Here is a 14,663-nt window from a genome sequence, read left to right on the forward strand (position 1 = left end):
GTTTGCACAGAAGGAAGTGGAGGCTCAGAGAGGGTAAGTGACCTGCCCAAGGTCACACAGCGAGGAAAGAGCGGCCCTGGGACTCACACCCAGTTCTGACTGGGTCAGTCTCTCAGCTGTCACCACTGATAAGCCCGAAGTGCCGCCTGTTTAATCCTGTTTGTGCAGAAGATAAACGCCCGCTGGGAGGTCAGAGGATGGGAACCACCCACCCCGCCCCCCCAGCAGGGGGTGCTCCGCCGAGAGGTGCACACAGAAGCCACACAGCCACCGCGAGGGAAGCACAGGTCCAACACCCACCGGCTCAGTCCCGTTCCAGACACGTTTCCCGTGGCCCCCATAGTATTTAATTTAAATGGAATGTGTTGCCAATAATGAGAAATCAGTAGATTCCAGAGAGGACGGGAGGGGGAGAGAGAGAGAGAAACATCCATGATGAGAGAGGGTCACGGATCGGCTGCCTCCTGCACGCGCCCCACACTGGGGATGGAATCTGCAACCCCGGAATGTGCCCTTGACCAGAATCGAACCCGGGACCCTTCAGTCTGCAGGCTGACACTCTATCCACTGAGCCAAACCGGCCAGGGCGTCTATGGGTTTTTAGAGAGAGTGGAAGGGAGGGAGAGGGAGAGAGAGAGAAACATCCATGCGAGAAAGACACATCGATTGGTTGCCTCTGGCTCCTGCCCCGACCCGGACGGGGACCGAGCCTGCAACCGAGGTCCGTGTCCTTGACTGAGAATCGAACCCGCCACCCTTCCGTCCGCTGCTGGCCGGCGCTCCAACCCCTGAGCCACACCGGCCAGGGCTGTAGGGCACTTTTCTGTGCGGAAAGCGCTAACGTGTGAAATGTGCACCTACAGGGAGCACCGTGCGGGAGGCCCTGGTCCACCCCCTTCTCGCCGTTGACTGTTCCTGGACCCAGAGCCGCAGAACACAGCCCGCGGCTCCGCGTGCAGGGGCTCCGGAGGGCACCGGCCTTCGCGCCCTGGACCCTGCAGAGGGCGGGCCCACAGCGCCCCCTGGTGGCCGCGCCTGCACTGCCGGCCTCGGGAGGCCCTGGGCAGGACTCGGCCTGAAAACGGGAGGAGGAGGGAAGGGGAGAGGAAGGGGGAGGAGGAAGGGGAGGGAGGGGGAGGGGAGGAGGGTGGAGGAGGGTAGAGGGAGGGGGAGGCACGGAGAGGGGCAGCTACACCAGGCGGCTCTGCGCTCTCTCCTCCTGCAAGTCGCCCCCATCACCCCGCTGCTCCCCCATCATTCATTCAACAAAGACTTGTTCGCACTCACCCGGCGGAGCCAGGCCTGTGCCAGGCGCTGGGGCGCAGGGGTCACCCGCCCAACCTCGGGAGCTGGGGTCCCCCGGACCCAGGCGGCGCGAAGCCAGTGAAGGTCCGAATGCGAAGGGCAGGTACGCGGGCGCCTTGGAGAGCAAAGCGCCTGGAGGAGCGGCTGGAAGCCAGGGCGCGGAGCGGCGAGGCCAGGGCCTCGGGTTCCTCACCTGTCACGCTCGCCTCCTCCTCCTGCCGGGGCGTCTCACCGGTGCTCCCGGTCCCGGGACTCAGCGGCGGGGGTGGGGGTGGGGGTGGGGGGGGGGGGGAGCAGGAGAGGTTTTCCCAACTGCAGCCTCCGGGCGGATCCTTCCGCACCCACACCTGCGGGCACTGCGATCCCACCCCATCCGCACCCACACCTGCGGGCACTGCGATCCCACCCCATCCGCACCCACACCTGGGGCACTGCGATCCCACCCCATCCGCACCCACACCTGGGGCTCTGCGATCCCACCCCATCCGCACCCACACCTGGCGCACTGCGATCCCGCCCCCCACAGCCCAGGAGAATCCGGCCCCTTCCCCCCCACAAAACCCGACAGCGGGTTCCCATTGTGGTTAAGACCCGAACTACAGGGCCCTGTGGACTCGCCCCGGCGACTCTCCAGCGCCCTCGCCCGCCCTCTCCGCTCACTACACTCCAGCCACACCCACCCACGCACCCACTTCCAGCCTGCGCGCTGCTGCCTCAGGGCCTTTGCACAGCCAGGCCCCATTCCTGAAGGGCTCTTTTCCGGATTCCTTCCAATCCTTCAGGACACAGCGTGAAGGGCACTGCTCAGAGAACACTTCTAGAAACACTCAACACCTGCGTGGCACCTCCCCCAGCCCCCCAACACCTCCTCTCATCACGCCACCCCGCTTTTCCTTCTTCCCTGCCACCCAGTGCTCTCTGCAGGCATCTGACCTACTCGAGTACCTGTTCACTGCCCCCCCCCCCCACCAGGAGGGCAGGGACCGCTCCTGCTTTGTCCGCCACAGTATTTCCAAGGTGGGGAACACTGGGGCGCTATCAGATCCAAATAGACCCCCTTCCACTGCTTCTGGGGACCCCCGGCTTCCACGTGCTGTCACGTCCCAAACCCAGATCCTGCGGCTCTTCCTTGGGAAGCTGGAAGCCCTGGGACAGCCCTTGGCCAAGAATCGTTGCCTCCGCGTCTGCAACTGGGGGACCCAACCCCACACAAGTCCCAGATATACACAGAGGGTCTGACACAGGGCAGGGCGGGAACGCATCTGTCGGATGGATGAATGAGCGAATGAAAGAACGATGCATCTACATGGCCCTCTCAGAGCTCGACTCCTCAGTGCCCAGCAAGTGCTCTGCACACAGTAGGTATCTAATCAATGCTTGCTGGGGGCCCTGCACCTGAGACCTATAACAGTCCTCGACCCCACAGGGCAGGCTCCATCTCCATGGCACCCTCAACGGGGAGCTCAGAGAATCACGCGTCTGCACGCCCGTGATCCCGTTCCATGCTGAGCCACGGCAACTTCACATACGTGGCCCTGGCTTCGATTTTACGGGAGTTATTCTTGCCCACATGATCCATGGAGAGAGGGTCGAGACCCCTTTGAAAATCTGAAGACTATTCAGTAAACGCTTCCCAGGGGGGGAAAATGCCCGGACACATGCATGAAATGCAATCTCGTAAGGTTACACGTTCCTGGAGCCAGGCTGTGACCTCGGGCCACCCCCACCCCCAATTTAAGGAGGTCGCCCGCAGCCCCTCTGAGAGCGCCGGTCCCTGGACAACCTGCGGGGACAGCTCGCCCCCAAGTGGCCGAGCCGGGAATGGCCCAGAAATGAACCTATTTCTGTAGGGCCCTGACGTGGGACCTCGGACCAGGCCCTGTGCCTGCTTTGCCCTGGTTTATGGGACGGAAACCCAGCTGCCCATCACCGGTCGGGAGCCCACCCTGTGATGTAAGAAACGCACAGAACGTAGAGAGTCTCTGAGTGTATCTGAGCCAAGCGGACGGCCGCTCCCGGGGGCAAGCTCAAGGAGCTGCGAGAGTGTGCGTGCGAGTGGCAGGTTTACAGCCTTAAAAAAAAAAAATCTCTCTATATATATATATACATATTTCAGAGAGGAAGGGAGAGGGAGAGGGGGAGATAGAAACGTCAATGATGAGAGTCATGGACCAGCTGCCTCCTGCAGGCCCCCCACTGGGGATGGAGCCCACCACCCGGGCCTGTGCCCTTGACTGGGAATCGAACCTGACCTCCTGGTTCCTAGGTCGACGCTCAACCCCTGCAGGGCTGTTGAGCAGTTTTCATGTCCAGACCATGCTCTGTGGTTACTTTTGGCCTCTGCGTCTGCAGGGCTCCCCTGAGCGTGTCGGGTGAGCACCGTTATTGTCCACAAGCCTCACCCCAAGGGCCGCGGAAGGAGGTGGGGGCGGGGCAGCTGCCGAGGTCGCGGGCCCCATCCCAGAGGCTGACGTGGATGCTCAGTGACCGAAATGCCACCTGCGTGTTTGCCCTGGAGAAACGCGTCCGCCCAACCGTGCTTTGGTCCCTGACACGTCCCAGCTCCTGGCACGGCGCCTGGCGCCCCGTAGGGAACGGAGGGAGAGGATGCTGGGCGAGTTCGCCAGAGGGGCCGACGGGAGACAACTTCTGTCCGTGGGGAGGGACCCTGGGGTCATGTGTACCTTGGAGACCATGCAGCCATTCACAGGAAAGCGGAGACTTGCCCGGCTGGCGTGGCTCAGTGGTTGAGCATCGACCTATGAACCAGGAGGTCACGGTTCGATTCCCGGGTTGTGGGCTCGATCCCCAGTGTGGGGCGTGCAGGAGGCAGCCGATCCATGACTCTCTCATCATTGATGTTTCCCTCTCTTCCCCCCTCGCTTCCTCTCCGAAATCAGTAAAAATATATTTTCAAATAAATAAATGCATACAGAAAATGTGAAATACACGCCACGTGGAAATTTTAAAACAACGGAGAGGCAGGTATGCAGGTATGAGGCTGGGCGGCTTCCGGAAAAGAGATACTGACTCAGAGCCCAAAGCTTCCCAGAAAGTTGCCCCCCGCCCCCACACACACACACACTCCTACCCCCACCAGCAAACAGGCCGTCTCAGACTCGTGCTCGCTTTTTTAAAAGGTTTATTACTCCAATAGTGAATTCTTTTAAAAAGATGATAAAACTCATTTTTCTTCCAGTAGAAAAGAGACAGAGGCGCTCTCGGGGCGGGAAGCCGTGAGTGGACAGGCCCCCCCCAGGCCGGACCCCCAGGCTGCAGGGCCCTGGCCTCCCCGCCTCTGGCCCGGCACCAAGACGGGAGCCCTCATGGGGGGTAGCTGGGGCGGGGCCTCCGCCACCCCAGGGGCCGGCTCAGGAATGCAGCTCCATGTCAGTGTCGCCGAGGGAAGGGCCTCCCCACCGCCAACCCCAGGAGACCAGAGTCCTGTGGGGGTGGGGGGCCGGCCCCAGGCCTGTGTGAGGGGCTGTGCCCACGGCCCCCCTCCCCCGGCTTTGGCACGAGAAGTCTGCGCCCCCGGGCTGGCCTTCGGGACAGCGGCCGCCCTGGGAGGAGCCCTGTCTTGCTGGCTGGTGGACAAGGCGCTGGGGCCCAGTGGTCCAGAGGCTGACCGACTCGCCCACGGGCCCATGAGGGCCTTGGGGAGAAGGTTCCAGAACAGTTCCCGCTGGTGCGCCGCTCCCCGAGTCCCCTCGGTAGCATCCCCATCCCTGAGCGTGTCTGACACACCTGTGCGCACGGCCAGGTGTGGGGTGTGCAGTGTTTGATCACATGTGTGCAGTCAGACGCTGGGGCTGGCAGGCTGTTCGCTGGGAGCGTCCTGGAGAAGCGGGGTGCCGGGGCTGGGGAGCCCGGCTGGCTGAGCAGCAGGGCTGGGCTGGCGCTTGGTATCTCGGGGAACCTGTGGAGAAAGGGGGAGCTGGGTGGTCAGGCCCCGCCCACATCTCGCCCACACCCACCCTCAACCCAGCCCCGCCCACACCTCCAGCAATACTGTTATCACAGCCAAACCACGAATAACGGAAATGCCCGTCACCAGGAGGCCAGCAGCAGGTGACACATACACTCTGACACCCAGACAAGGCGGACGCGGCAAAATGTTAGCCCTGAGCTTCGGCAATGTTAATGATCTTAGTGCTGCCGGCCGGCCAGGCCCAGGGGTTGAGCATCGACCTATGAACCAGGAGGTCACGGTTCGATTCCTGGTGGGGGCACAGGCCTGGGTTGTGGGCTCGATCCCCAGTGGGGGGCGTGCAGGAGGCAGCTGATCCATGATTCTCTCTCATCATGATGTCTCTGTCTCTCTTCCTCTCCCTCTCCCTCTCGGAAATCAATAAAAATATATTTAAAAACTTATCCTTCTGGACTCATGGAGGCCGCATTTCCTGCCTTCTCCCAAACAAGGCCGCCCCTCAGGCCAGCCCAGCATCCGGGTGCAGGGCAAGCTCCCCAGGGCTTGGCTGGGGACACAGCTGTTCACCCCTTCCCCTCCCCCCGCACCCCGTCCTCCTCCTCCTCCTCCCCCTCCCCTCCCCCTCGCAGGGCCTGCAGCACCTGCCAACACAAACACACCGGCTCCCACCGCCTGGCAGCCAGCAAGTGGGAGGGAGGCAGCCAGCGGGCCCCGCACGGCAGGCTGAGCCTCACCCGGCTCCCGGCTCCTCCGTGGCTCAGGGCGGCCACTAACCCCCGCAGGCCCAGAAGCTTACTCAGAAACAAAGTGACATCCCAGCTGGTGGCTGGTGAGCCTGTCCTCCCGGGACGGACGCCAGGGCCGCGGGTTCGATCCCCAGTCGGGGGTACCAGCATCCACCCGTGAACGCATCCGTAAGTGGAACAACAAACTCCTCTCTCTCTCTCTCTCTCTCTCTCTCTCTCTCTCTCTCTCTCTCGGATCAATAAGTAAATTTAAAAACAAAAACAGGGACTGGGCCCAGGAGGACTCCCCACGGCCTGGCTGTCACACACCCCCCCCCCGCCCCCGCCTCTGACCGGTGCGGTGCAGTCAAGGAGCCCGGCTCAATTCCGTTCCCAGGGGAACCGCAAGGGGCTTTCCAACCCCCAGGAGCACGGCTCGGTCGCTGCGCGGGGCACGCTGGTCCCAAAGCCACTCCCTCTCCCCCTGAAACTCCAGTCGGACTGGGCGGCCTTTTGCTGCCGTTTCTTCCTCGTGTGTATCTGCCCGTTTCCCCTCCATCCAGGCAACCCTACCCTCAGGCCCAGGGCGGCTTTTCAGTGGGTGGCCCAGTTCTCTTGGCCAGTCCCCCAGGTTCACGTGGGCCCGTGGCTGCAGGATCCCCTCAGGGGCCGTGGAAACAGGACTCCGCCCCGCCCAGCGTCCACCGGCCGGTGAGGGTGAGGGAGGGGCTGCCGTGACAGCTAACGTCCTGGAAGAGGCTCCCGCACCAGAGCTGCTTTCCTTTCTTTCTCCTCGGCCCGAGGACATTTTCCCATGTATTTTTTTAGCATTAAAAAAAATATTTTCTACGGATTTCAGAGAGGAGGAAAGGGGGGGAGAGAGACAGAAACATCAGCGACGAGAGAGAATCCTGGGTCGGCGGCCTCCTGCACGCCCCTGACCGGGGATCAAACCGTGACCTGGATCAAAGGGCGACACTCACCCACTGAGCCGCCCGCGGGGCCATTTTTTTTAAGAGAGAGCGGAAAGGAGGGGGAGAGGGGGCGCCAGAAACATCGATGTCAGAGAGACACATCGATTGGTTGCCTCCTGCAACCGGGCCGGCTATCCAACCTGCAACCCAGGTATGTGTCCTGGACCGGGAATCAAACCCTTAGGTCCGTGGTCGGCAAACCGCAAAATATCGGCTCTTCCACAAAATACCGACTTCTGAGCATGGGCCACGAAGTTTCCATCGCACTGTACGTGCGCGCCCGCACGTGGCATTTTGTGGAAGAGCCACACTCAAGGGGCCAAAGAGCCGCGTGTGGCTTGCGAGCCGCGGTTTGCCGACCATGGCCTTAGGTGCATGGATGACGCTCTAACCATTGAGCAACACCGGCCAGGGGGAGGCTGTCGCACCCGAGCTTTGAGAGGCTGCCTTCCCACATCTGGATCCTGCCTTCGCCAACACAGCCTCGTCCATAAGACACCAGCCCAGAGAACAGGAGGCTCCCCGGGTGGGGATGGGAGGGTGGGGGGCGGCGGGGGGCGGGGGGGATGCTGCCATTCGCTGGGAACCTCAGAAGAGCGGGCTGTGCGCCCAGAGCAGAACAGACAAACGGGATCTCTCGGTACCTCGACCCTCCAGGGGGATCCGGGCCGAAGAAGCCGACCAAGCCCGCCTGTGTCCGGGGTTCTACTCGCTACGGGCGGGGTGGGGCGGGCGGGCGGGCGTACCTGGTACCCACCTACAGTCTGGCCTCCTGCAGCACCGTGCCCTTGGGAGCTGCCGCCATCAGGGACTCGGAGTAGGCCTGCATGGCCTCCTTGTCCCGCGAGCCCTTTTTATCGCGGCTCCAGAACAGGTAGCACCTCTCCTGGAAGAAACCAGCGCGGTTATGGGCGGTGGGAGGCTGTGCGGAAGCGGGTTACGCCGCTGGTTCTGGGAGGTTCCGGAGGCCCAGGGGAGGGTGCGGGGTTCTAGAGTCCGACACCCGAGCGAGGGGGGCTGGCCGAGATGTGGGGAGTCGCGCTGCCCTTCCCCAGGGACAGGAGAACCCGTGTCTTTGGGAGACACGCTTGGTGCGTGGGACAGGCTGTGCTGAAAAGCGTGTGTCCACTTGAGGATTTAGGAACTGAGGTGGGAGGAATGGGCCGGGAATCAGTGGGTCGAGCAGGTGGCGTTTTAAATCAAGCAGAAACAGATTTTTCTGCTAAAAGACTTCCGATTTGTCCGGTTGGCGTGGCTCAGTTGGTTGAGCGTGGACCCATGCACCAGGAGGTCACAGGTTCGATTCCCGGTCAGGGCACATGCCCGACTTCCCGGCTCACGCACCAGTAAGGGGGTGTGCAGATGGATGTTTCTATCTCTCTATCCCTCTCCCTTCCCCTCTCTTTAAAATCAATGAAAACATATTTTTTTAAAAAAGCGAGTCCTACATTAAAAAAAATAGAGTTTTGATTCTTTGTAAAGAGTGAATGGAGAAGAAACACTTCTCTGAAATTAAAATATGTTGAGGTCACCAGGAGGTGACCCTTTTGCTGCTGTTTTCTTGTTGCTGTTTTTTAAAATACGTTTTTATTCATTTTTAGAGAGAGAAGAAGGGAGAGGGAGAGGGAGATATAGGAACATGGCCGATGAGAGAGGAACATCAATCGGCTGCCTCCTGCACGCCCCCTACAGGGGACCGAGTCCACAACTGGGCCGGCGCCTTCTTGGTGCATGGGACAGCGCTCAACCACTGAGCCACCCTGGCTGGGCATGACCCTTCTCTTTCTATTAATCAGGACAAGCATAGCAACATTTCAGGCTAAGTCGAGACCTACATCACGGGAGAAACTTCCACCAAGGGGCGTCCAGTGAGCCCATGGGGATGATGGAAGCAACAACCTTCCCACTGGGTTTGGGGGCCGGACTCAGAGCTGGGGGGTGAGGCAGGGGAGGGGCCCACGCCAGTCTGTCCCGTGGGTCCTCGCTCTCCTCCTGGGCGCCCTTCGGATGGATGATGAGGAGAGACAGAGGGGACAGGAGCCCAGCCCCTCCCCGGCTGCCCCCCCGGGAGCCCCCACATGGGGCTCTTTGTTCACGAGTGGAAACCCACGCAGGGAGGCAGCCACGGGCTGGGGGCTCTGCTCTGGCCCCGTCCGCCCTCCCAGCGTCATTTAAGCCAAAAACCTGTAGGGGTTCCCTTATCACGGGAATGACAGCCCCGCTCGGCCTGGCTGGGCCCGGAGCAGTGACAGGGCTCAGGGGCCCCGGCAACGTCCCTCAGGGCTCGGACACCAGGGGCCATGGTGTCACCCTCGCTCTCGCCAGTGTGAACCCTCCCCCACGGGAGGGGCGTCTGAAGGCCCAGGCTGAGCCCCGGGGAAGGGTCGTTAGTGCCCAGCAAGCAGGCGAGCGAGCGAGCAAGCTGCCCCAAGAAAGAGAGAGCGAGAGAGAGGGAGCGAGAGCTCTGAGGCAGAGAGTGGGCGTTGCAGAGGGCCCAGGGCAGCCGGAGCTGGGCGGCACCCCCAAGGCCTGGCCTGGGGCCCCAGGGCAAGGAGGGGCCACCAAGGTGGCTTTCTGGTTCGTGGATCCCCAAGGGCTTCTCCGGGCTCCCTGCCACGGAGCCGTGTCCCCTCCCGCCACGCAGCTGCCACCCCTCCCCAAGGCCCCCGGAGCCCTGCCCTCACAGGCCCACCCCATGGGGCACACCTGGTCTCAGGCTCACGCGCCAGCCATTTCTGTGTCCCCCAAGCTGCTGCTCACGGAGCCTCAGAAACGGTCCGCCGCTCACTCACCGGAGGGGGGCCCATGCCATGAATGAATAACGAATGGCATTGAGGCAAGAAGGGGTCCTTCTTGTCACCCCCTCTTCTTCCTGCCTCTAGGGCTTGGGTGCCTTCAGAGCCCGTCTCCGACTCAGCCTCCTTCCAAACCCAGCCTGTGCCCACCCTGGTCCCAGCCGCCACCTGGCTCACTGGCCCCGGCGTCTGCCCTCCCACCGAGGACCTACTGGCCACACGGCCACGGGCCCAGCCCTGCTCCCCTGAAAAGCCTCCAATAGTCCGGCCCTGGGGGCTCAGGGGCTGAGCGTCGACCTATGAGCCAGGAGGTCACAGTTCGATTCCCGGTCAGGGCACAGGCCCGCGTTGGGGGCTCGATCCTCAGTGGGGGGCGTGCAGGAGGCAGCTGATCCGTGATTCTCTCATCGTGGATGTCTCTCTCTCTCTCCCTTCCTCACCCTCGTCTCTGAAATCAATAAAACCATATTAAAAAGTAAAAATAAAATAAAACCGCGCACGTGGCCCAGGCGCGTCCCTCCTGGGCAGCCCTGCTCTAGCCCCTCCCGTTCGCCGTCGCCTTTCTCATCTGTGACTTGATCTCGTGATTTGCCCGGCCGTCCCCTGTCTCCCGGCGGGAATGCCAGCCCCCGGCCCGGGGAGCAGGGACAGCGTCTGCCCGTTCGCTGCCCCGCGCCCCGCCCCTGACAGCCTGGCTCCCAGCAGGTGCCCCCGTGATGAACACGCCATTCGGCCCCAGGCCTCCCAACCCCAAAGCCCACCGCAGCCCCTCCGCGGCCGGGGTCCCAGGCCTCCCAGGACAGGCGGACAGTGGCAGGCAGGACAGGAGACGCAAGCACCCAGCGACAGCTCCCCGTCCCCAGCACAGACCCCGGGCGCTGCCCGAGGTGGGCGCCAGGGTCCTGGAGGCAGCAGGAAGGGACGTCCGGGGGCGCCCGCCCGGCCACGCTCCGGCCGGCACTTACTTGGCTCCGGATCTGGTAGATGACGGGGACGAGCAGCAGGAGGCCGCCCAGGGCCAGGAGCACGTACTGGGCCCAGTGCAGCACCTTGGGCAGCAGCACCAGCTGCAGGTAGAACTTCTGCAGGGGCTCGCCCTCCATGGCCCCCCTCTGCGGGGGGAGAACGGCAAACACGTGGGCAGGGGCCACACACGTCCCTGTCCCCCCGGCCCCTCCCCCATCTCAAGCCTGCAGGGGCCTCCATGTCTTCCAGGGCCACACGGAGAGACTACATTTCCCAGGCTCCCTTGCGGTTGGCAGGGCCATGTGACCGCATGCTGGCCAATGGGACGAGGGCACGGTGATGCGAGAACTTCCACACCTGGCTGGTGAAACCCTCTCCATCACTATCCCCACCCACTGAACTCGGGTGGATTCGGAGGGTCTCCAGGAGGGTGGGCCCCAGGACGGGAGGAGCCTGGCCGGCCCGTATCAGACTGGGCCGTGAACTTGACATTCTGAGGCCGTCTGAGTTCACTCTTAGGTTTTTTTTGTTTTGTTTTTTAATATATTTTTATTGATTTCAGAGAGGAAGGGAGAGGGAGGGAGAGAGAGGGAAAAACACCAATGATGAGAGAGAATCATGGATTGGCTGCCTCCTGCACGCCCCCTACTGGGTATTGAGCCCCCAACCCGGACCTGTGCCCTGACCAGGAATGGAACCGTGACCTCCTGGTTCATGGGTTGATGCTCAACCACTGAGCCACCCCAGCTGGGCAGGAGATCACCCTGGTTTAAAATGAACTAGGTCAGCCAAAACCGGTTTGGCTCAGTGGATAGAGCGTCGGCCTGCAGAGTGAAAGGTCCCAGGTTCGATTCCGGTCAAGGGCATGTACCTGGGTTGCGGGCACATCCCCAGGAGGTGTGCAGGAGGCAGCTGATCGATGTTTCTCTCTCATCGATGTTTCTAGCTCTCTATCTCTCTCCCTTCCTCTCTGTAAGAAATCAATAAAATATATTTTAAAAAAAAAGAAAAGAAAAGAAAAACCCTCAAAAAAAAAGAAATGAACTAGGTCAGGCCCTGGTCTGTGTGGCTCCGTGGTTGGAGGGTTCGATTCCTGGACCAAAGGGTCACGGGTTTGATTCCTGGTCAAGGGTGTGTACCGGGGTCACAGGTATGATTCCGGCCCTGGTAGGGGCATGTGCAGAAGGCGCCGTATCTCTCACATCAATGTTTCTCTCTCTCTTTCCCCCTCCCTCCCTTCCACTCTCTCTCAAAAAAAAAAAATCAATGGGAAAACATATTCTCGAGTGAGGATTACAGTGAACTGGGCCAGCCCTAACCGGTTTGGCTCAGTGGACAGAGCGTCGGCCTGCGGACTGAAGGGTCCCAGGTTCGATTCCGGTCAAGGGCATGTACCTTGGTTGCAGGCACATTAGGGGGTGTGCAGGAGGCAGCTAATCGATGTTTCTCTCTCATCGATGTTTCTAACTCTCTGTCCCTCTCCCTTCCTCTCTGTAAAAAATCAATAAAATATATATATATATTTTTAAAAATGAACCGGGCCAGGCCCTGGGCAGGGTAGCTCCGTTAGAGTGTCATCCCGATACACCAGGGTTGCGGGTTCGATCCCCGGTCAGGGGGCACATAAAGAATCAACCAATGGATGGAACAACTCAGCGTTGCCCTCTCGCTTTCCCTTCTCACAAAATGAGCAAGGCCCGAGGAGCCCTGAGAAGCCGGGAGGAAAGCAGTTCCCACGCGGAGCTGACGCCCTGAGAGCAGTGGCGGTCCTTTCAGAAAGTACCTTGCCCTGGGGCTCGGGCTGCCCCGTTTGGGGGAAGTTCCTGTCTGCGACGTGCGAGGTTTCTCTGGATTGTTCTAGGTCCCACCGTGGCTGCCCTGGCCCCACCCTCCTCCAGCCTCAAGTGCCCGCACGGCCTCCCCACTGTGGCACCAGATGCCGCTCGCGAGGAGCCCAGCGCAGGGACCGCCAGGCGGCCTTACCTCCTCAAACCACACCAGCGGCAGGACCACGGGCGCGATCTTCCTGGTTTGCCTGGAAATAAGGGAGACGGAGCCAGTGAGAAGTCTCCTCACGGCATTATCCGTGGGGTGCGGACGCGGTCGGACACGCCGTCGGACGCTGGGGGCAGGAGGGCTCTAGCAACAACTCCACGGTGTGGGCTGGGGGGGCGGGCCTTTCCTGGCAGGGAGCCGCCTGGCAACCAGACAAGATCCTTTTCAATTAAAATTCACAGCCAGCCCGGCCGGCGGGCTCAGGGGGTGAGCATCCACCCATGAAGATCAGGGTTCGATTCCCGGTCAGGGCACAGGCCCAGGTTGCGGGCTCGGTTCCCAGTGGGGGGCGTGCAGGAGGCAGCCGATCCATGATTCCCTCTCATCACTGATGTTCCCCCCCCCCCCCCCCCCCCGTCTCTCTCGCTCTCCCTTCCTCTCTCTGAAGTCAATAAACATATATTTTAAAAAGGGAAACACACAGCCTGGGAAAAGTGCCCCGAGTTGACCATTATCGTCCCGTGAGCTGGTCTGAGCCCCTCTCTACGGGGTGCTGAGAGGCCGCTGCACAGATGGGGGGGGCCAGGCTCAGCACAAAAAGCCACAGCCCGGCCACAGCTCCCCACACTCCCTGGGGCACCCGCCGGCCGAGCCTCCTGCAGGGCAGCGAGTCCACAGCGCCCCCCGCAGAGCTGAGGCTGGGAGGACACCACAGAAACACGCTTGTGCTTTTAAAAACGAGAGGAGTTCAGGGCAAACAGCACTCGATCCCCAGACCTTCCCAGCAGGCAGCGCAGGTCCCATGCCGTCCCTCCTCCGCCCTCCAGGGGGCGCGAAGCACCGCGGGGAGAGCAGCTCCCCGAGAAGGCTGTCCCAGCCGCAGGGACATCGGCCCGCGGGGTGGCCCCCCTCGGGTCACAGGGACACAGAAGCCCAGGAAGGTCAGGGTACCGCCCCCGCCCCCCCCCCATGGGTTCTGTGGCTTGAACTCTGAGCAGCCCCCGTATGGGCCAATGAAAAGCCCAGGGAGGCCCTGAGGGTCTCGGGTTCCATTCCCGCTCAAGGGCACACACCTGGCAGGTTGCAGGTTAATTCCCGCCCGGTGGGGGGGGGGGGGGCTGGGGGACATGCGGGAGGCAGACACTCAGTGTGTCTCTCACATCGATGTGTCTCTCTCTCCTCTCTCTCCCTCTCCCTCCTTCGCTCGCTCTCTAAAAATCAATGGAAAAAACATCCTAGGCCCGGCCGGCCTGGCTCAGGGGTTGAGTGTTGACCTATGAACCAGGAGGTCAGGGTTCAATCCCTGGTCAGGGCACAGGCCCGGGTTGCGGGCTCGATCCCCAGTGGGGGGCGTGCAGGAGGCGGCCAGTCCATGATTCTCTCTCATCATGGATGTTTCTATCTCTCTCTGTCCCTCTCCCTTCCTTGTCTGAAACCAATAAAAATATATTTTAAAAAATGAAAACTAAAAACAAAATCAGTGCTTAAAAAAATCCCCCCCACGAAGTGAACTGTCACAGCAGAGAACGCTGTCTGGTGGTTCCGTTGTCACACACTTGGTTTTGCCCGGGTTTTGTTTCTGTCCCTTGCTGGGCGCCAGGCATGCAACTCAGTGGGAAACTTCCGGGGGGGGGGGGGGGCAATGGGAGGAGAGATGGGGGTCCTGGGGCGGGGCCCCCGGCAGAGCTAAGACTCCCATTAGGGGAACGACGGCCCGGACCAGAGGCCACACCCAGGGGCCGCCCCTCCTGCAGACCCCGGCCCACTCACCCGATGCCTTGCACGGCCTTGATGTACAGGCTGAGCTGCAGCTTCACCGAGCAGTTCATGGGGATCCCCGTGACCTGCGGCAACACGCACAGTGAGGGCCTGGCCCCGGGCGCCAGCGACACCTGCCGAACCCCCTGTCCCTGTCCCCGTCGCGCTCTGGACGGGCCTGTCCCAGCTCCCTGGCCCCCCTCCACCCACTCTA

General features: G+C 61.7%; 1 protein-coding gene across 6 annotated transcripts in view; it reads right to left on the reverse strand.

Moving 5' to 3' along the window:
• Positions 1–4,430: 4,430 nt before the first annotated feature.
• SCARB1 (scavenger receptor class B member 1) overlaps positions 4,431–14,663 on the reverse strand; it is a 37,089-nt gene continuing 26,856 nt past the window's right edge. For 2 of the 6 annotated variants that reach the window (XR_013997235.1, XM_081113914.1), the window contains 5 exons: positions 14,462–14,535; positions 12,680–12,731; positions 10,696–10,842; positions 7,693–7,821; positions 4,431–5,224 (listed from right to left, as the gene is read on the reverse strand). Coding sequence is in view for 3 of the 6 variants with exons in the window: in XM_081113914.1 (XP_080970040.1) it covers positions 7,693–7,821; positions 10,696–10,842; positions 12,680–12,731; positions 14,462–14,535 (402 nt within the window). In the remaining 3 variants the exon portion in view is untranslated. Of the gene's footprint in view, positions 5,225–7,681; positions 7,822–10,695; positions 10,843–12,679; positions 12,732–14,461; positions 14,536–14,663 lie in introns of all 6 variants that reach the window. The other 4 variants (XR_013997236.1, XM_081113915.1, XR_013997234.1 and 1 more) reach the window with 2 other exon arrangements.

This window comes from Myotis nattereri (assembly GCF_964212035.1).
Source record: "Myotis nattereri genome assembly, chromosome: 19".
Taxonomy (NCBI): Eukaryota; Metazoa; Chordata; class Mammalia; order Chiroptera; family Vespertilionidae; genus Myotis; species Myotis nattereri.